The following is a 21693-nucleotide window of genomic DNA, read 5'->3' as shown; positions in this document are numbered from 1 at the left end:
GTGGCATAGTCGAAGATGATGGGCGGCCTGTGGTAGGTGACGTTCCTGCCTGTTTCTATCTGCCTCTTTCCGTGTTTCGGCACAGCAGCTCCTCCTCGAGGGCAAGGCAGCTAAGCAGGCTGTGTTCAGCTTTTTAATGGCTTCATACTATTTCAGCTTTTAGATGCATTGTAATATATAGTTTCTTTTCTTTCTGTACTTCCAGGTTTTTGGAAGGCAGCTTTAGTGTGCCTTATGTAGGCCTTGACAAAGTTATGGTCAGGAGATCTGAAGAAAACTGGAACAGGGTGGGAGAGGGCCCATCTCTGGGTAATTCAAGTATTATATGTATGTGTGTGCACGTGGGTGTATACATAACATTCTAACATTTTTCTAGATAAATAGCATTTTACTGTGTTTTTGTATAGATTTTTTTTTGAAAAAAGGAAACAGATTTTAACCACCGTTCTTTAAAGTGCCTCTTTTAAGCTCTAGACAGACTGCTGAGCAGCCTTTTCTTTCTCTGGCAACAGTCTGTAACATTTCACATCCATGGCATCATACAAGGGAAGGCCTCTGTGCTTTGGATTTACGTGATTGGACTAGATGACGAATCCTATTTCATGTATGAGGAAAGGGACCTGTTTGTTGCCACGCTGCACTTGATGCTTGTGCTAAGGCAGGCGAGCGGAGGGCTTAAATTCTAGTCCAGCATGTCAGGATCGCAAGATGAATGTTCCGGATGGATTCCTCATTTTTTTCTGTGTTCTAAATGAATGTGCTATTTGCATGCTATAGAGGAATCTGTAGGGATGTAGAAAGCAGGGCCCGGGACCAGAAGGTTTGACAAAAGTGATTATGAACAGCTTGGAACCTGCACTTACCTGTCTGGATTGTTCCAGTGTTCCCCCTTAGCTGTCCCACAGATGACTGACCTGGGAGAAATGAGGGAAAACCCTTTCTTCTGACTGCAAGTAGGGAGCGGCCTTCGTCGAACGCACTTGTCATGCTGTTGCCAGTCTGGCTGCCCTTTTGCTGTTTGGCGTGCCGGTGACCGCTGCGATAACCTGGCGTAGGTGACTGGAGTCGCCAAACCACAAGTAAGGGTCCCTGAGCTGGTGGGGCCTGTATGAGAGACCGCTCTGAGACTGAGACCAATCGTGCTGAGCTGGGGAGGGTCCCTGGTGTCATTCCTCTCACTGGAAGCCACGCCAGAATCTCAAGGTCAGCCGCACCGTGTGGTCGGAGCCATAGTTTCTCAGCTTGCTTGGAAAAATTCGTTCTTTGAATATGACTAATAAATTTGTCGATTTGAATGACATCATCTTGGTAAAACACTAGGAGTGTTTATGGAAGTTGAACTTCCTGAAGGCCCGAGTGGCTGCGGTGAGAGGGTGCCTCCTCCCGTTAAAGAAGAGGCTGGCTTTTGGACCTGCCGTCTAGTCGGGACCTCGGTCACCTGCCCATTTTCTCTGATGTTCGTCTGGATGCTTGGTGGAGCTAGTGTCACAGCTTGTGTAGATCTTCTAGATCTTTTATTTATTTGTTTATTTTTTTTAAACATTTATTTATTTTTGAGAGACAGAAACAGAGTGTGAGCAGGGGTGGGGCAGAGAAAGAGGGGGACACAGGATCTGAAACAGGCTCCAGGCTTGGAGCTGTCAGCACAGAGCCTGACATGGGGCTTGAACTCATGAACTGCAAGATCATGACCTGAGCTGAAGTCAGACAGTTAACCGACTGAGCCACCCAGGTTCCCTGATCTTCTAGATCTTCTCAACAGTGGTTGTGGATGTTTTTCTTAGTGGCTTGGTCTCAGGTTAGCCTGATTGGTTACCCGTCGAATTAATGATATTTTATTTTATTTTATTTTATTTTATTTTATTTTATTTTATTTTATTTTATTTTATATTTTATTTTAATTTTATTTATTTTATACATATATTTTTTAAATGTTTATTTTTGAGGGAGAGAGAGAGACAGAGCATGAGCAGGGGAGGGGCAGAGAGAGAGGGAGACACAGAATCGGAAACAGGCTGCAGGCTCCGAGCTGTCAGCACAGAGCCAGACGTGGGGCTGGAACCCACAAACCGTGAGATCGTGACCGGAGCCAAAGTCAGACACTCAACTGACTGAGCCACCCAGGCGCCCTTGATGATGTTATTTTAATCCTCAGCTGGAAAGAAACTCCCGTAATTCAGGTCTTGTATATGTGACCAACACACGGGTTTGGTGTGATGGCACTGATATTTCCTGAAAAGGCTGCCTCAGCGGGTCCTGGCTCATTAGCTCTTCCCTTGTGCTGTTACCTGGATTCTGCTAGTCCAGGAGGCATCTTTTTCTGCCCCTCTGCAAGGCTGCCCAGTGAAACATCTAAAATTAAACTTTGGTTAGAAACAAATTCACTTTTTATGTTCTCCCAAAGGATTGGTGTGTGTGTGTGTGGGGGGGGTAGTTACAGTATTTGTAAATTTAAGACAATTATAAGGCAGCAAGGATCATGTGACTGCAGTCATGAAGATAAACTTTTTTACGGCATTCAGCAGCATGTTTGTGAACACTTTGTACAAGCGACCGTTAACTTCAGTTGTTGTGTTAAATACGTTGCTTTCTTCCACATATGTTTTTTCTGGTAAAGTATCTGTTTTCAGTTTTCCAAAAGTTTCGTCACAGTTATTTAAAATCACGTATCAGGTAGTCGTACCTAAAATTCTGCAACTTCTATGTTTAATATATTGCAGCGTATTAATAACCTTCCATCTTGTTCTGGGATTTCTAAATCTTCTAGTGGCAGATTCACTTTACAAACGACGGGTGCACATTTATGTTTATGACTGTCTGTGCTCTTTATGTTCAACTGCTCATTTAGTCACTTGAGCAGCACTTCCTTCTGGAGCTGCTTCTGTGTGCTGAGCACTGTTGTAAGTCCCGGGGATTCAGCAGTGAACAAAGCTGGACGAAGGGGGACGTCCTGGTGGGGTTTACGTCTCAGTCCCGTGGCACTAGGAGGTAGACCTTGGGCTTCCGATCACACCACCGGCCACCAACCAGCCACCAGCCTGAGTTACACAGTCACAGATCTTTATTTTCTCCAAGAGGTTGGACTTGATTTCTTAAGAGGTTAATCTCACCTGTTAAGTTTATGTCTAGAGACACTGTATCTTTGTCTACCTGTTTTTTGTTTCAAGACCCCTCCCCCACCTTATTTCTAGAAATTAAAGGATCAAAGGTTACTTAACACCTTGTTTCTAACAAAGTGGGGAAAACTTTTATTTAAATGGGCTGATTACTGATGAAACATTTTTATATTCTGGGTACTGTAAGAAAAAAAATATTGCTTTCTCTACCTGGAATTTTCATGATTACTGATAACCCATAAAATACCAGGAGGTATTATCTGCTTCTTTATTTTTACCACCTAAAAATGTTTTATAATTTTAGAATATTGGGGGCCATATAAATATAAACGTATTACACGTTATACCTTGTATGGTGTAATAATTTATGGAATCCAGCAGCTATATTTTGGGTGGCTATTTTCATCTTTTTTGTGTGTGTTCCAGATGCTATTCCTAAAAATAAGTTCTTGACTTCTTATTTCTGCTGCAAGAATGTAATTTGCCTTCTGTAATTGGAAGGGTTAAGACCCATTTAGTGTAGAGTTAAGTAAGATTTTGTGTGTTCCAGTTGTCTGTTTGTCCATCTGGTCCGTCTTAGTGGTTGCTTGCGAGCTTAGCACGTGCACCCTTAACTTACACGGTGGTGTATTTGCCTTTTATCTGTCCTATACCTGGTGCTGTGGTTGTCATCTGCATGACTTTTGTAAATGATGTAAACTCTACAGTTTGTTGTTATTTTTGCTGTAAACAATGAGTTCTCTCTTAACACTACCGACAAGAAATATCTTTACTATTTGTCTACGTATCTGCCATTTCTGTTGGTCTTTATTCCTTAGTGTGGATCTCCGTTTCTGTCTGGTGTCATTTTCCTTCTGTGAACTGTGGACATTTTTGGAGTGCCAAGTCTGCTATTGAAGACTTTTTTTATTTTCATTTGTCTGTGGAAGAGTTTTGCCCACCTTTTGAAGGCTTGTTTTGGTGGATACAGAATTGTAGGTTAAAGGTTTTTTTCTTTTATCATTTTAATTAAAAAATTTTTTTTACTGTATATTTCTGAGAGAGAGAGAGAGAGAGAGAGAGAGAGAGAGAGAGAGATTGAGATTGATCGAGATCGTGAACTGGGAAGGGGCAGAGAGAGAGAGAGAGAGAGAGAGAGAGGGAGAAGGAGAGGGAGACACAGAATTGGAAGCAGGCTCCAGGCTCTGAGCTGTCAGCACAGGGCCCTGTGCAGGGCTCGAACTCAATAACGGTGAGATCATGACCTGACCCGAAGTCCAGCGCTTAACTGACTGAGCCACCCAGGCACCCCTTCTTTTATCATTTTAAGATGTTGCTTTGTTGTTTTTTTTTTTTTTTTCTGGTGTGCATGGTTTCTGATGAGAAGTCAGTGGTTCTGTATGTGAATGTGTATTTTCCCCCCATTCTGACTGCTTTTATGGTTTTTTCTCATCAGTGCTTTTAACAATTGAGTGCCTTTGTGTGGGTGTGCGCACATGCATTTTTTTTTTTTTTAAGAGAGAGGGTGCTCACACATGTGAGCAGGGTGAGGGGCAGAGAGAGAGACAGAGACAGAGACTCCCAAGCAGGCTCTGTGCTCAGTGCAGAACCTGACCCAGGGCTTGATCCCACAACTCTGGGATCATGACTTGAGCCGAAATCAAGAGTCAGGCACTCAACTGACTGAGCCACTCAGATGCTCCTGTGTATTTTTATACTGCTTGGGTTGATTGATTTTGGATCTGTGGGTTGATACTTTTCATTGAATTTGGGAAAATTTTTAACTTATTTCTTCATAAATTTTCATTCCCCAATTTTTCTCTCCTTTTCTTTTAATACTTCCTCTAGATAGGAATGTTTGCTTGATTTTGTTGTGAAGGTTTTAGATGCTTGTCTCATTTATTATTATTTTTTCCATTGTATTTTATACTTGTTTTCAGTTAGGTTAAGTTCTGTTGCATCGTTTTTACATTCACTGATCTTCTGCAGTGTTTAATCTGCTGTTTGATCCATCCAGTGAATTTTTCATAGTTTTTCATTCTGTAAGTAATCTGTGCACCCAGCGTAGGGCTTGAACTCATGACATTGAGATCAAAAGTTGCACATTCTACCAACTGAGCCAACCAGGCATCCCCATTTCAATTATTATTTATTTCTAGAATTACCACTTGATTCCTTTTTATAGTTTTCTCTTTATTCAGTTTTGCTGTTTGGGGGCACTTGGCTGGCTCAGAGGAGCGTGCAGCTATTGATCTCTGGGTCGTGAGTTGGAGCCCCGTCTTGGGTGTAGAGATTGTTTAAATAAACTTAGAAGATTTGCTGTTTTTTCTTATTTTGTCTACATTTTCCTTCTATTTTGAAGCCTTTGTATGCGTGTTTTTTCCTCTGCCAATTATTTCTGTCATTTCTGGATCTATAGGTGGATTTGTTTTCCTCCTGAAGCAGGCCTCCTTTCTCTGCTTCTTTGTGTGCCTAGTGATTTTAATTTTTTTAAGTAGGTTCCATGCCCAACATGGGGTTTGAACTCACAAGTCAGATTAAGAGTCGCATGCTCTACTGACTGAGCCAGCCAGATGCCCTCTATCTAGTGATTTTTGATTGGATACTGCCATTAGAAATACTAGGTAGTTGAGCTTCTGGGTTTTGTTGTCCTTTGAAAGGTGTTGAATTTTGCCCTGGCAGGCTGCACACTGTCTTGATTCTTGAAGGTATGTTTCAGTGTCTGTTGGGACAGGCAGAAGGCAGCCAGGATGGCTCTACTGCTGAAGCTTGGATGTTTTTTGTGGGGGAAGTCTGCTTTGAATGTCCGTGGTGTTTTTGGGTTTCTCCACCCTAGCCAATTGGAGCACTTACGTTTCCTGGTGCTGTGCGAGTTCTAATAGCTGTTCAGCTCCTAGCTCCTGGCGCATGCTTTTTGCCTCGCCTCCCGCAGGGACCTGTACCCAGCACTTGGGCAGCTTAGTATTTGGCCAAAGAATCAAGGGGATTTCTAGGTGTAGGGTAATGGAGCTCCTTCTGTGCAGAGCTCCCTCCTTTCTGTGGCCTGCCTTACCAGTTCCAGCCTGGACCTCCCATCTCCATCCTCCCCACTCAGCAAGACCCCTCTGTTGTGTTTGGGCCCCCTCTCCCCACACTGGACTGTGGAAATTGTCTCCAGATAGAAAGCCAGAGTGATTGTGGGGCCCCCCAGGTTTGTTTCATTTTTTTCAGGGATCACAGATCTGCATGGCCTGTCGTCTTGGGTCTGAAAACAGTGCTTTTGTGCAGCTGCCCAGTTTTGCTCATGGTGTGTGAGGTAGGTCAGTTACGAGGCATTGATGTGATAGGCTTTTAAAAGTACGTGTTTTTATCCCTATCCCACAGTTATTCTTCACAATTGAATTAAAGTTTCAGACTGAAAAATTTCAACATTTATTTGGATCTTACATGAGCAAATTCGTCGTGTTTGTAGACAACTGAATATGCTATTTTGGCTTGTAGGTTAAAGCAAGTGTGTGTGTGTGTGTGTGTGTGTGTGTGTACACGTTATGTATGTACACTCATTTTGTCATGACATATACTGTCCACTAACTAGAAGGGAATAAAACATCTATTTGTCCTTATCATTAGATAATTTACGGAGCCCTAATGTAGTTTGACTGTATCTCATTTTCATAGTTTTACTTTAATATGTATTTTTTTTTAACACCCATGGAGCCATGCAGTGTGCTATGTGCTCGGGATATAAAAACGAGTAAGAGAAATTGTCGAGCAACAGCTCTAGCCTGTGTGGTGATTAGACTATTCTTTATTTCTGACTCATGAGCCCCTCATTTTAAAAATACTTCTTCCATCCTTACTCCCTTCAGCTCTCTCCCTTCTCAACCATTTCTTCATATTCTAAATATTCCTGATAGATTCAGTTCATTATTTCACTGAACAAATATTTGTTGAATGCAGGCCACGTGGCAGGCACTGTTCTCGGTACTGGTGATACCTTGATGAATAAAACTTTTTTCATGGATTCCTATCCAGTTACCCTCTTCATCACAGACCTGTGTTTGTAGCCATCATTTAAGTGCAGTCAGCTATTCCTTTAACATTCTTCTCCTTTGTTATGGGTGTGCCTTGTTGCAAGTGATCTTGGCACATTTTCCTACATAATCTTGGTTGCCCTCCCCTCCTTTCTCAGGGGAGTCTGTCTCAGAAGCTTGGCCTCCTAAGAGTTTCCACATTTTGTGGATGTTATAGTTTTAATTAGCTTGGATTATTTTCATTTATTTTTGGTCTTTAATACCGTACTTTCTCTTTAAAATCAAATGTGGTTTAAGATGTCACAAGGATGGTCCCCTATCAACGTATTAACAACAAAAGAAATTCAAGCTAGCTACAGGTGGAGCTACTTGTGGGTCTCACATCCGAGATAAATAAATGGCTTTTTTCTTTGCCGAGGGTCTTCTCCTAGGCTTTTCTCTTTGATGTGTGCTCTCTGTGTCCGGCTGCCTGTTTGAGTCTCGCCATCTCCCAGTCTCTCAGATCTGTTCATGGAATGCTTCTCTGAAGAATCACCGCTGATTTCTATAGTGTTATGGTCCCTGGTTTAGGTGTTTGCTGAAACATTGTAACTGGAGTGGAATGAGAAAGCTACTGCTAGTTGTTCTTCCTTTTTCTCCTCCCTCCCTCCCTCCCTCCCTCCCTCCCTCCCTCCCTCCCTCCCTCCCTCCCTCCCTTCCTTCCTTCCTGTAAACTACCAACAAAATTTTTATGAAAATTCAAAAACATACTTATGGTAAAAAAGCTCCATATAGTTCAGAAGGATATAAAAATGCGCACAGGACCCCACTTGCATACTTTTTCCAGCTTCCATACTTTTACACTATTTGGCAGCAATTTAAAATACTATTTTGGTACTGAACTCCAAATAATGATTATGAAGATAATTTTGAATTAAATATTATTAGACTTGATACTACAGCATGTATTTTGACACATTCTTGAGCTAAAATATTAAAGCTAATTTTTAGTTTAGTTGGACAAGGATTACATATAGTATGGTATAGATCGATGTCACGTTAAACCATATGAAATGGCTGTTTTGTAGGCCAGAGGAGGTCTAAGATTAGCAGTTTCCTACAGGTCAGCCTGATACTTTATTAACATCATAGGATGAACTGAGTCCTTGTTCTTTTTAACATTTGACTTGAAAGGGAAGATGCAGGGGCGCCTGGGGGGCTCAGTCAGTTGAGCATCTGACTTTGGCTCAGGTCATGATCTCACAGCTCAGCTCGTGAGTTCAAGCCCCGCGTCGAGCTCTGTGCTGACAGCTCAGAGACTGGAGCCTGCTTTGGATTCTGACTCCTTCTCTCTGTCCCTCCCCTGCTCATGCTAGTGCATCCTGTCTCTTCTCTTTCTCCTTCAAAAATAAACATAAAAGAAAAGAAAGGGAAGAGGGAAACTTTGGAAAGACTAAAAACCGTGGCGATGGGCCTGATTATAAAATCAGGTAAAGAAGGAATTCTCGTATTAGTTTGTCTTCCTGAATGGAATCTTGTCATAGGAGAAGAATGAATGAATGAATGAATGAATGAATGAATGAATGAATGGATAACTTAAATACTTGTGGCAGGAAATGAAACTTGAGTATCTTTCTGCATTGCACGCATAACAGTTGAACTCAGAAAGGAGACAGTGAGCATGTGGCAAACAACACCTATATACAGACCATAGTTACGAGGCCCCATCACTGGGGACTGTTAGTAGTTGTGATAGATGGTATAGTAAGTAGCTAAAAAAAAAAAAGTACTACAAGTGAAAAACAAAAAGTGATTTCTTGTTAGTCCATGTTTTGATTACCTACAGCAAAATTTAAAAAGAACATTGGATTCTTTGTCACCTAACATACCACCCTTACATACAGGAGTGTGTATTAGTGTTTTAATAATAATAAAAAGCCCCAAATAATTAACCAGGAAGGCAAATCTCTTGGGGGGAAACCAGCCCTATGGTGTATTGTATAGTCACAATTCTAGCTGAGGTTTGGGTTATGTGCCACTTGGATTAGTTGGAAATAGCTTTCTTTCATTAAGTTAAGCAATTAAATTGTTTTTTAGATGATGTTCGAAGCCGCTTTGGCATCGTCTGGTGGCCTGTTAGAAATGTAGACCCTCAGGCCCTACCCTAGATGTACTGAATCAGAACCTGCATTTTTAACAAGATTCAGAGGCGATTTGTAAGCACATTAATGTTTGTGAAGTACTGTTCTAGATCATGGGTGGCATTGTCCCCTCCAAACAGTGTCACGTTAACCTCTCAGTGCTTGGCGAATTTAATGCACGCGGTTAATCCGTTAATTGATGGGATCTAGATTGAGAAAATGAAACAGATATTTTGGGAGGATAGTTACAATAATCAAGCAGCAGCTGTCAGTTTCTTTGTATTTCTTTCATAGCTATCTGGATGTCACAGGATTGTCCATCCCTTCCTCAAAGCGTACCCTTGAGTCTGATTGTACTCATGCTGGATGATTTGTTGATATTTCGTGATTGTGAGTATGTGTGCGTAGGTGTGTGTGTGTACATGCCCGAGGCAACAACAGTATACAAATTAAAGGAGTAATGAGAGTTTGATGAGTCAAGGATGGTAATCTATACTGTAGCATATAAAATAACTGAAAAGTGGGGGCTCTGGGTGGCTCAGTCTGTTAGGTATCCGACGTCAGCTCAGGTCGTGATCTCAAGGTTCATAGGTTCTAGCCCTGCATCGGGCTGTCTGCTGTCAGCACAGAGCCTGCTTCGGATCTTCTGTCCCCCGCCCCCCCCCTCAGCCCCACACAGGTGCTCGTTCTCTCTCAAAAATAAACATTAAAAAAAAAAAAATCTCTAAAAAGTAATAAAATAATTTGTGTGTCTGGGAGGTATAAAAATCTCAGTCCAGCAGAAGGTAAGAAAGGAACATGAAATAGTTGGAGTAAATAGAAGGGTTATAAGTGTACATACATAAATGAAACCCAGGTACATACTGTTTACAAGAGACAAACCTAAAATGTAAGAGAATGGAAAGTTGGCAGCGAAAAGTGGACAAAAGGCATACCACACAAAGAATGAGAAAGTGTGGTGTGGCCATATTAAAAAAGGGAAGCATTATTGGAAATAAAGAAGGGCTGTTTATGATGATAAAAGGTTTTTATTTAAGTTTATTTATTTTGAGAGAGCGAGTACAAGCAGGGGAAGGGCGGAGAGAGGGGGAGAGAGAATCCCAGGCAGGTTCTGCGCCCTGTCCGCGTAGAACCCCACATGGGGCTCGAACCCATGAATCCTGAGATTATGACCTGAGCTGAAGTCTAGAGTCAGACGGTTCCTGACCGAGCCACCCAAATGCCCCAGGATATTTTTAATACACCTCTCTTGCTAACTGATAGAACAAGACGAGAGCAGAAATAGAAAACCCACATAAGAGAGGATACTTAATAAAATTAGCAAACTCAAAAGATAGGAGATGGCCTCATTAGCCAGTCCTGAGTTGAAGGAGATAGCACTAGATTTACACCTACATTGATAGAAAAGCTTAGAGGCTGTAATGAAACTTGATGCCAGTGCATATGAAATGTAGACGAAGGAGCCATACTCTTAGAAAAATACAATTTACCAGACATACCAGGAAATACAAAATTTGAATAGTCCTCTTAAAGAAATACAACTTTCAAGTAATTATTAGCTTTTAAACTACCCACAAAGGAAATTCCAAGTCAAGATGGTTTCATCAGTGAGTCCATCACAAAAGGATGATTATGACCAAATTGTGTTCCAGGAAATGCATAGTCGGTTTAACATTCAAAAATCAATCTGTATATTTTACCACATTAACAGTGGATCAGAAAACTCATGTCATTTCAATGGATGCAGAAGAAGCATTTAATAAAATTTAGCATCCATTTGTGAGGGAAAGGTTTTAGCAAACTATGATTAGAAAGGAACTTGATTCATTTGTTAATGGTCATCAAGGAAAAACAAAACCTACATCAACCGCAGTACTAGAGATACGTTGAAAGCTTACTTTCTGAGATTGGGAATAAGACAGGAAAGTAAGTACCTGTGTCCCTCTCTGAGCACTGCCAGGTTCGAGGGACAGTGGCAAGGAGAATGAGGTGGGGGGGGGGGGGGGGAAGAATAAGGAATGGGAAGGCAAAACTACCGTTCAAACGTCCAGAAGTGCTAGTGGCGATGGTAGCCTGTTACACGATGCCGATCAATTCATCATGGCCAGAAATTCTGTTGAGCAGCACTGTTGAAGAGAGACGGTGTGCAGTTTCAACCACAATGCCAACATAGGTTTATTTGTTTTGTGATTTGGGGGAGCTAATTCTAAACCATATACGGACATGCAGAGGACTACGAATAACCCAAACCATTGTTGAGGAAGTACAGAATTCTCTACTGGATATTAAAACTTGTAAAGCTGGTTCTGGCACAAGGTTGAAAGAAATCTAGGTAGGTCTGTATCCAGTAGAATAGAGTAGAGAATCCAAAACCAGATCCAAGCATGCACGGGCATGTGATTTATGATACACATGCCTTGCAGAGCAGCAGGGAAAGTTTGTCTTTGTAATGATTGGTCCTGAGTCAGTTGAATGTCCATTATGGGGGGATGCAGCCGAATTCCTGTGGTACACATGCACAGAAATCAAATCCAAGAGCACTGCCCATCTAGATGTGAACGGTGAAAACTCACCTGCTAGAAGATAACAGCATTTCTTGATGACTTGGATATAAGGGAACATCTCTTAAACGGACACCAAAAATACGAATTCTAAAGCAAAAGTTGATAAAATTAGTAGATTGTACTCATCAAAAAAACACCCTTAAGAGAGTGACCATGCAGACCACTTATAACCGACAAAGGGCTCGTACCTAATATGTGTTAAAAATAGGATGTTTTAAATTTTAGAAATGTATCAGGAATAGTCTTTCTTGATAGAAAAATGGAAAAGCAACCTAAGTGGATCTTTAAGCGGCCTTAAATAGATGAACAGCTGCTCGTAGCCACCAGGAAATTTGTACACGCTCATGTGTTGGTGGAGAGCCACCACATACCTCCAGCAGTGGCTGAGATTAGGAAGACTGAGGGTTCCAGGTGTCAGTGAAGGAACAGAGCAGAAGGGACTTTCATAAACTTCCAGGGGAGAAACGGAGCAATTAAAAACACTACAGAAATTAGAAACTACAGCAATTAGAAGAGCAACAGAACAGCATCTCTGTATGTGCCGAAAGACCCTTAACAAGACTCGTCCTAATGACGTAGTTCATAATAGCTCTGAACTGGAAATAATCCAAGTGTCGGTCGGAAGTAGGACAGATGGGTTACCATGAAGTAACGATCGTGACCAGACTGCAGCTTATAGGCACAACATGAAGTGAACAAACCCACTTATATAAAGTTATAACTAATCTGGGTTTGGAGGTCAAGATAGCAACTTTGGGGTAGAGAGAATTGGGTATTGATTGAGAGGGGTCAGAGAGTGATGTGGGGGGTTTCTGGGATGATGCCCATGTTTCTCCCCTCTCCCCTTTAACAAGTTCAATGATAATTATTTAAGCTCTATACTAATGATTTTTATCCTTTTTTTGCTATATTACAATAAGTGAGTTTAAACCTAGTGTATAATGACACTGGTAGTAGAAGCAGAAGCTAGTATTTTGTAAAGTACCAAGATCCATTATTTGTGCTTTCTTGTGTCTTATTTTTTGAAAACTTCATAATAAACCTAAGGGAATAGGGTTAGTGTAATAATATCTCTGTTTCATAGATAGGGAAGCTAAGACCTAGAGTGGTTAAGTAACTTGCCTTTCAGTGCCTCAGTGTTTTTACTGTTTATAAGAGCTATTTATATATCAAAGAACTTAATCCTATTTATATATATTTAAATTTATTTATATTCCTTCCCAGTTTGTTTGGTTTTTGTATTTTTGTCATGTAGATGTAAAGCCTCCTTTTCCCCCCATTATTTGACATTTAGGTTTCCGTGTTTTTTTGTTTTTTTTTAAAATGGTTGCAGACAATACCAGGATAAACATTCTTCCGTGTCTTTGTGCACGTCATCGATTATATCCTTAGGCTAAATTCCCAGTTTTGTTTTGTTTTTTAGCTGAACAGAGTTGTTCCGTGTATCTGAATGGACTGTATTTTTTTAGTATGAGTAATGAAATGTTTAGAAAATCACCCCATCTATCATGATAGTGGCATTGTCCTTTCACTTATTCAGCAACTATTTATTGATCATGCCCTGTGGGTCAGTTAAGGACCTCAGGCTGTAACGGAGGGGACAGAAGCTAAGGTCTAAGAGCCGTGCCAAGGCAGGTTATGTTCCAGTTTCAGTAATGGGGAGAGGACTCGAGGTTTGCTGCTTCGAAGAGTCACTCTAGCATTTTACTGAAGGGATCCAGAGCTGCAAATGGGCAGAATAAAGACAAAAAAGAGCTCGTGGGGATCTGTTGTAGTCCTCTGAGTGAGACAGGGGTTCATGGAGATGAAGAGAGGGGCTGTATTTGAATGTTCTACGGGAGGTGGAGGCAGCCAGATTGGGCAGCTGTTTGCCCGAGGCTGGTCTCTGGGGGCAGAGAACTCTGACTGCAGGAGCTCTGGTTCCGGGTGACTGGGTGGAAGGCGGTGCCGTGTGCTCTGGTGGAGCAGAGAAGTGGCACTTGTGTTTGGAGGGTGCCGAGCTTTGCTCTCTCCGGTTTGGGGAGTCTAGGCGACCGTCAAGGAAGAGGCTGTTCGCCCCGCCAAACGGGTGCTGTTCCCACCAGCCGTTACCGCACGCCACAGGGCAGCATCGTGGCCGGTGTGGGCCGTTCATGAGCCGCCAGAGCTGTTCCGAGTATTTTACACACCGTCCCCACAGCCTTTGCACGTTTGCCGAAATGAGGTGTTGCAAGGCCACGCGGTCGAGGAGCGTGGAGCTCAGGTTCCAAAGTGCAGCAGCCTGGCCGAGCGTCCGGGCTCTTTACCGTGGGGCCTGCGCTGTTGTAGGTCTCAAAAACAGTACTTGAGGAAAAGTACCCAGGTGCTGAACGACATGGCCTGTTGTCTGGTTGGAGTTAGCTGGTTTGTTCAGGAAGACCAGCACGGGAATTCTGGGCCCTCGGTTTGTTGGCCAGGGTTCGGCGCTTCACCTTTTGGCTTTCGTCTGAGATTACAAGTGTGGTTAAATTTAAGAAGAAACGTCTTCTTTTCAAGGAAGAATGAACTTTTATTCGCCAGCTACCCAATGCTTGTATGGACCAAGTGTTCATTTTCCATTTCTACCGTGAAAATCGTGACCGTGGTCCCAGCCTTACCTGTGGGATGATTATTGGCCGTTCGTACTCGCGGGGAGCTTGCGGGGTCTGGATCCTCTCGGGACTGTGTCGGAAGAGTTGGAGGAACCCAGCATCCTGTGAATTTGTTATCTGTGTATTTGTATGCTCAGGTGTTAATGACCCGTGTCGGTGGTGAGCACCTTGAGGACAGATCTTTCACTTGGTTTGGGGGATGCTGGAATATCGATCGCGTACACCCGGTGGGTGCGAAGCGGCATCCCAGGGGCGTTCCTTTGAATTGGTTTCTGTGTCTACAGCCACAGCACCCTGAGCACGCCCGATCTCGTCTGAGTTAGTTTCTCTGGAGCTGATCCACTGGAGAGGCCCTTCTCAGAAAACCAAAGATTACTTACTTAACTCAAAGTTCTCGATGGAAACCTCCTATGTGAAAATAAGTATTAAGGGTTGTTACTCCTAGTGGTTTATGAAAAGACAAGATTTTCTCTTACCACAGATTTATGGACACCTTAGTCACTGTATTTTTTATCCCGTTGAATCTAGAACTGTTGTGTTGAGTATAGTTATTTGTTTGCAGTGTGTGGTTTTAAAAACTTTTACTATTAACTGAAACTCCCAAATCCTAAGGTCCTTGTGGAGAGGACTGTCAGCTCGGTCAAAGGATGGGGACGCTGGGATATAAACACATCCTTCAACCTCACTTACTGTCTTCTCGCAGGAGGAGAGACTTCAGCATGCAAACCTTCATCTGTTCGGCTCGCACCGTCATTTTCATTCCATGCTGCTGGCCTTCAGATGGCTGGACAGATGCCCCATTCACATCAGTACAGTGACCGTCGCCAGCCAAACATAAGTGACCAACAGGTTTCTGCCTTATCTTATTCTGACCAGATTCAGCAACCTCTCACTAACCAGGTAAGTGCGTGATGTTTCAGAAGTGATTTGTTGGGAGTGTGGTAGAATGGTAAATAGGCAAAAACGGCTTGACGGTTTTCACTTTTCCGTGCCATTCGCGAGATTCTGGATTGATGAGATAGGATGTCAGGAAGTTTGCGTTCAAGTTTGTCAGCTTTTTCTTTTTTCTGTCTCTTCCACTCGATTAAAAAACACTTATAAACCAACCATAGCCACATTCTCTCCTTCTGTAATAGGGAGGGGAAAAGTTCATTTTAAAGAATGTCTGTTAAAATAAAGAAACTGAGAGCTTATTTTTATAGAAAGGTGGTTAAGGAGAAGAATATAAGTTAGAGGAAAACAGGTCAGATTCCAAACTTAAGCAGAGCGGATTTTATGCCATTATAAACAACTTCAGTGCGCAGGCATTGCAATAAATATGAAACTCCTTAAAATGGAGAAGAGAAAAATGTAATGCAAATTAACCGCACTGGTCATTTTAATATTCAGACTAGAGATTTCAGCAGTTGTTTATAAAATGGACAGTGTAACAGAATAAATGCAGAAATCTCTTGGTATGCACACATATATGTGTGTGTTTTGCATATTTCCTGAATTAACTGCATTCACTACATTGATTTTTGGTTTGGGGAGAATTTTTGTACTGACTACAGTTGTGGTAAAGTTTCTTTCCCCACTTAGATGGAGGGTGTGATGACCACTGAAAAAGGCCCTTAGGAATTTGGGTTGCCCCTGTTTTTTAGGCCTTTTAATATATCAAGTGATGATCAGAACCTTGGGAAATTTGAATATATTTCTTACACTGGATTATTTATTTCTAATTCCATAGTATGTGGTTTTAATGAGCACCTGGCTCCAGTTAAGTAACATCATGATGAGGGGACACCCTTGTATGTGTTATAAGAAGAATTTTGTCAACAGTTGAGCTGGCTTTACATTCATAAAATATATATAGCATGTGAATAACATTCATAGTTAAGACGAATTATGGCAAGACTTAAGAATTTGTTTTATGCAGTAAGTTGAGAGGTTGCGTGTTTGAGAATTGGAGCATGTGGTCCGAGTGTTCACACTTGGCAAGTGTGTACCAGAAGACAGCTCTGTGGTACATCCAAAAAATAGTAAAAGCACAATGATTCGTTTGCATTGTGCAGCTGACCCTTGAACAACATGGGCTTGAATTGCCCAGACCCACTTAGATGTGGATCTTTTTGATACGTACAGCCCAGTACTGTGAATGTATTTTCTCTTCCTTAGGATTTTTTTTTTTTTTAATTTTTTTTTTTTCAACATTTATTTATTTTTGGGACAGAGAGAGACAGAGCATGAACAGGGGAGGGGCAGAGAGAGAGGGAGACACAGAATCGGAAACAGGTTCCAGGCTCTGAGCCATCAGCCCAGAGCCCGACGCGGGGCTCGAACTCACGGACCACGAGATCGTGACCTGGCTGAAGTCGGACGCTCAACCGACTGCGCCACCCAGGCGCCCCCTTAGGATTTTCTTAATAGCGGTTTCCATTCTCTAGCTGACTTTGTTCATAGTAAGAATAGAGTGCATAATATACAAAATATGTGTTAATTGTTTATTGGCAGAGCTTCTGGCTGACAGTAGGCTAATCAGTAACTAAATTTTTGGAGAGTCAAAAGTTATGTGTGGATTTTCAACTGCACAGGGAGCGTGGCTAGTGTTCCTGACTCCCACGTTGTTCAAGAATCACCTGTACTTTTAAGAAACAGAGTATGTTTGGATTCATTTTCTCACATGTTCAAAAGCAGCCTGTCAGGCAGGGTGCCTGTTTTTATTGTTTTCCAGCTGAAGGGCCTGAGCTCCCACCTGTGACTTCTCCAGGTGTTGACGCCGTAGACTTGGGGGTGCAGCCCAGGTTCTTTCTTCTTAGACACAGTGCCCTTTCTATTGTATGACACCTGGCATCTGTGGAGGGCTAGAAAAAATTCTAGTCCTTTAGTTGTAGTAGGTAATCGTAGTAGGTAATTCGGTCCGCACAGCACCTGTTTTGAGATACAACTGACATCTTATTTGTGGGTTATTTTAAAGTCAGAAATACTTCACTAATATTTCTGTTTTTTAGTTACAAAATGTTTTTAAAGGATTCATATGATGTAAAAAGACTGTCTTTTTAAATTTTTATTTATTTATTTTTTAAAATTTATTCTGAGAGAGAGAATAGGAGAAGCAGTGAGAGAGAATCCCAAGCAGGCTCTGCTGTCAGTGTCACTGTCAGTGCAGAGCCCAGTGTGGGGCTTGAACTCCCAAACCGTGAGATCACGGCCTGAGCCGAAACCAAGAGTCGGATGCTTAAGACTGAGCCCCGCCGGGCGACCCAAAAAGGCTGTCTTTTAAATAACAGTATTCAGCCAGGTATTTCTACCATAGTCCAGAAATTTCTGAACCTAATCAGGCAGATGAGAAGAGATTTTTCTTATAACTGAAGCATAAAACACTGAAACTGTGGGCTGGTGTAGCATATGGTCTGCAAGTCCTAAGACATGGGCCCGGGGTCTTGACTCACGTAGTTGCAGGAGGTGGCCTTTCTGTCTGCTCCTTGAATGTATGATGGGGACCTAAGACTACACTGCTCTAAACTTACCTCTGGCTGTAAACTTGGATAATTTTATTATTTGATTTCTGTTGTTTCTTGTTAACATCCTAGTTTGTTTGTTTTTAAGGTTTATTATATAAGTAAGTTGACATGAACTAATAACTTTAACGTTTTATTTCTGGTTATGCGAGTGGTGTGTTTTATACAGGTTTTTAAACAGTTTTGTCCAAAAGGTAAATTCAGGAAGCAAGAGAAACGCAGTAAAAGCAATTGTAGAAAAGTATGCTTGGTGTTGGGATTGCTGAGTCCCTTTGTGCTGTTAGAATTTTCACATACCTTGCACAGTCCTCAGACTAGACTAAGGTATGCCCTACCTGTGCTTTTCAGCTGTTTCAGTAGCTCTCAAAACAGCAAGAAAGGCAGAATGTGGGTTTCTAGTTCTTCATTCTATATGAAACTATGAGGTAAATATAAATAAAATGGATGGAATAGGTATTATTAAGCTAGAAGATAATTTTTAACGTCCTGGAGCTTACGCTGTGTAATCTTTTCAGGAAAAAAACAGTTTGAGCTCTCAGAACTGATTTAAGCAGGAGATGCACACTATGCTTTCCTGAGCTTTGTGATCTGTGTCTTTGCCCAGAGGGGTCCAGGAGCTATGAGCCCTGGGGGTGTGGGTTTCTCCGGCTCCAGGGAAGAAGGGAGCTCGCTCCGGTCCTCTCTGTGCTCCTGGCTTTGTGACAAGAAGCAGGAAAGGGAGAAAAAATGTCAAACGCTCAGGATTCAGCTTTGAGTCTAGCATAGATGCGTAACCGAGTGTTTGGAAAAGTCACTTCCTAATTTTGGGTTTGTGCTCTAGCAAGCAGCACGGTATCAAAACACAGAAGATTTGGCTGCCGAGCCTGAAATCGCCGTGAAAGTTAGTGGAGGGAGTGTTACTTGGTTTGTTCTTTCCACATAGTTTGAGCACCTGCTTGTACGAGGTGCCATTTGAAGCAATGAAATGCAGTCTGGTCTGAAGGCTGATTGTTTGTGGGCAGAATACCTCTGGTTTACATATACAGATGCTCCCAAAGTACTAACTTCTTTTGCAAGAAGTATATAAGAAAAGCACGGTATTTAGAATTAGCTGGGCAGTTTGGCCTCATAGACAGAGTTGGCCAACTGTGGAAGGGGCCGGTGATATTTTATAAAATGCAAGCACCTAGCGCACACTCCTGTCGAGTGTGGGAAAACCATTGCTACTGAGTCCAAATTACCTTCTTGTCGAATTTCTTGTATGTCCTGTACGTTTGAAATTGTTGTCTTGATTGTGTGATTATGGTGTTTTTGAGTGAGCATAATTGCTCCTGGAAAGATGGAGTCACTGGTTCTGTTTGTCCCATGTTTGAAACACCAGTGGAACTGTAAATGGACAAGTTAAAAATTTAAAGAACCCAGTCACAATTTTGTGTATAACTAATTGTAATAAATCCACGTGCTTATTTTATTGATATTTATTAAGCACAACTCCGTGATGTTGCCCTACAAATAGCCTAAAAGCGACTCGGCCAAGAGGGTAGACTTGAGGCCTTCCCCTGACCAGGAAGGAGCTCCTGGCCCAGTGTTGTGTGGTTCAGGGCCCAGGACTTCGCACGGTCTCAGTTCCCATCTCACAGGTGCCCTTTACGAGCTGCGGAACTCCGGCCGAGCATTTCACATCCTAGACTCCGGTCTCCCACTTGCAAGCTGGTGACAAGAACACTGCTGGTTCTCAGGAGATCGTTGAGAGGATTCCATGAGCGATGCAGAAATCTGTGTATGCTTCTGACAGGGCGTGGAGCAAGTACTTGCTTCTCTTCTTTTGCTGTCAACTACTTAAGTCATTCATTTGTTTCTAACCGCAGCTACGCCTCCTGCCAAACTTTTCTTAGAGTAGTAACGAAATAGCTCACTGGTTGAGGTTCTATAAGATCTCATGGTGGGGTTTAGCCGCATTCCGGTGCTCTAAGGATGGTCTTGCCGAGTTAATTCCCTGCATGAGAAAACGTTGCCAGGGTCTTAAAAAATAAAGAAGGAAATATGTTAAGGCAAACCTTTTTCATTATCTTAACTGCTTATAGCATTCATTCACATAAAAATAATTGACATGCTTATTACCAGTATTGTTACTCGATTAAATTACATCTCCAAGGAACAGTATAAGAATAAAATATCCTGTGCATCTCACTGTACCTGCTCTTTATATTTAGCAAGATAAAACAACATATATTTGAAAAATTAAGTACTTTGGATTTTCTTATTAATTGCTGCCATCTTTGCAGACAAATAGTTCTAACCACCAAAGAGTTTTACCCCCTTAAACTTTATTTCGAACTTTAAGGAGGGAAAGATCATGAGGACAGAGAATGAATTAATAGCCTACTACAGTAATTCAGTGAAATTACTCTCTGGATAATAGCTTTTTAGAGTTTGAGTATAGAGGCGGAGGAAACCAATGTTAATGTTAGTTTTAGAGAAAATGCACCTGGAAAACTGCCACGATCGCTCCCATCTTGTCTTACCGAGGGGATGGTGACTCTTAAGTCCACCATCACCTTACAGACCAACCCTCTGTTTTGTTGGTGTGGGTTGACGTGGTTAATTATCCCAAGACCCCAGACATTTCGGTGAGGCCTTGGTATGATGCATTTGCTGCCTCTCAGCCCCTCACCTTGACCTGAGTGTCCTTGGAGAGGGGCTGTGCCAGGGGATCTGGCTCAGTCATTAGATTTTGTGGCATCGCTGTCTGCAAGAGCTAGACAGGAATCCGCGAATGGCTGGTGATGGTGACTGTAGGTACCTTGATGCACGTCATCGGTTTTGAGGATCTGTTGACGGCAAGAAGCCCTGTTGGGACCACAGTCCAGGATCATGGCGCACTAGTGGAGGCATTCCTGGTGTATGTACCGAGGATGCCCCTGCTCTGGTCCCCCTCCCATCGAGCAGGAAGCTCACAGCTGAACTCTGACCACCTGTTACAGGATAAAAGGGACACCGGTTAGGATTCGAGTGGGGAGGTTGTTAATAGAATGTGGTTGGAATTAGTTTTTAAAAGAGTTTCACGAGCTTTAAAGTGTTCTCTGGAACTTACTTGGGGTCCCCTCCTAGTGTAATTGTAAGTAGAGATTTCGGTATTGTGAATTCGTTGGTTTATTCAGCAGGTATTTATGAAACATATCGTATGTGCCCACCACTGTTTTAGGCAAAGGGAATAATACACCACTGAGCAAAGGAATCCCTGACTTCATGGGGTTTTTCTTGTAACGGGAGGAGAAGGGGAAAAAACTAGAACCAGTAAATGCGTAAATATGGTATGTCAGGTGGCGCTAAGTGCTAAGGCGGGGAGGGAATGCGGACAGTAAGCTCAGGCGTGTTACCGGGGAGAGCATGTTTTGTTAAAGAAACAAACGCAGGTTTCCGCCTTGCTTACAGGGCAGGTGTTTGTCAGAAGGCAGGGTCGAGGGTGTGGGGGGCTGCACGCCTTAGTGCCGGGCTCCAGTCTTGCCCCGTGGCCGCCCAGCGGGTCCCAACACCATGTCCTAGGAAGCTGAAAGTTGGGTTTGTCTTTGCCTTTGCCTTTTGTCAACCAGATCGGGCTTTAGGAATAATTTGGAAGAACTTTTTCCTTGTATGATGGAGAAGTCCTCTTGGGCAGTGGCGTGTGTGTCTCCTGGACTCATGGGTGTGTCTGTGATCCCACTTTAATTTGGGGAACGGGATCGAAAGCCACAGCTGGCACATTACCTTCTAATTTCACTTCTTTGTTCCAGTGGTCTTCATTGGAATCCAGGAGAAAGAGATAACTGAGAG

General features: G+C 42.4%; 1 protein-coding gene across 3 annotated transcripts in view; it reads left to right on the top strand.

The window, feature by feature from the left end:
- The window catches only part of DYRK1A (dual specificity tyrosine phosphorylation regulated kinase 1A), a 149429-nt gene that overhangs the window by 93516 nt on the left and 34220 nt on the right, over nt 1-21693 (top strand). For all 3 annotated transcript variants that reach the window (XM_023238743.2, XM_023238742.2, XM_023238745.2), the window contains one exon: nt 15105-15301. In XM_023238743.2, the coding sequence (XP_023094511.1) occupies nt 15105-15301 (197 nt within the window). The remainder of the gene's footprint in view (nt 1-15104; nt 15302-21693) is intronic.

The sequence above is a fragment of the Felis catus genome, chromosome C2 (assembly GCF_018350175.1).
Source record: "Felis catus isolate Fca126 chromosome C2, F.catus_Fca126_mat1.0, whole genome shotgun sequence".
Classification (NCBI taxonomy): Eukaryota; Metazoa; Chordata; class Mammalia; order Carnivora; family Felidae; genus Felis; species Felis catus.
This window is presented reverse-complemented; position numbering and strand designations above follow the sequence as displayed.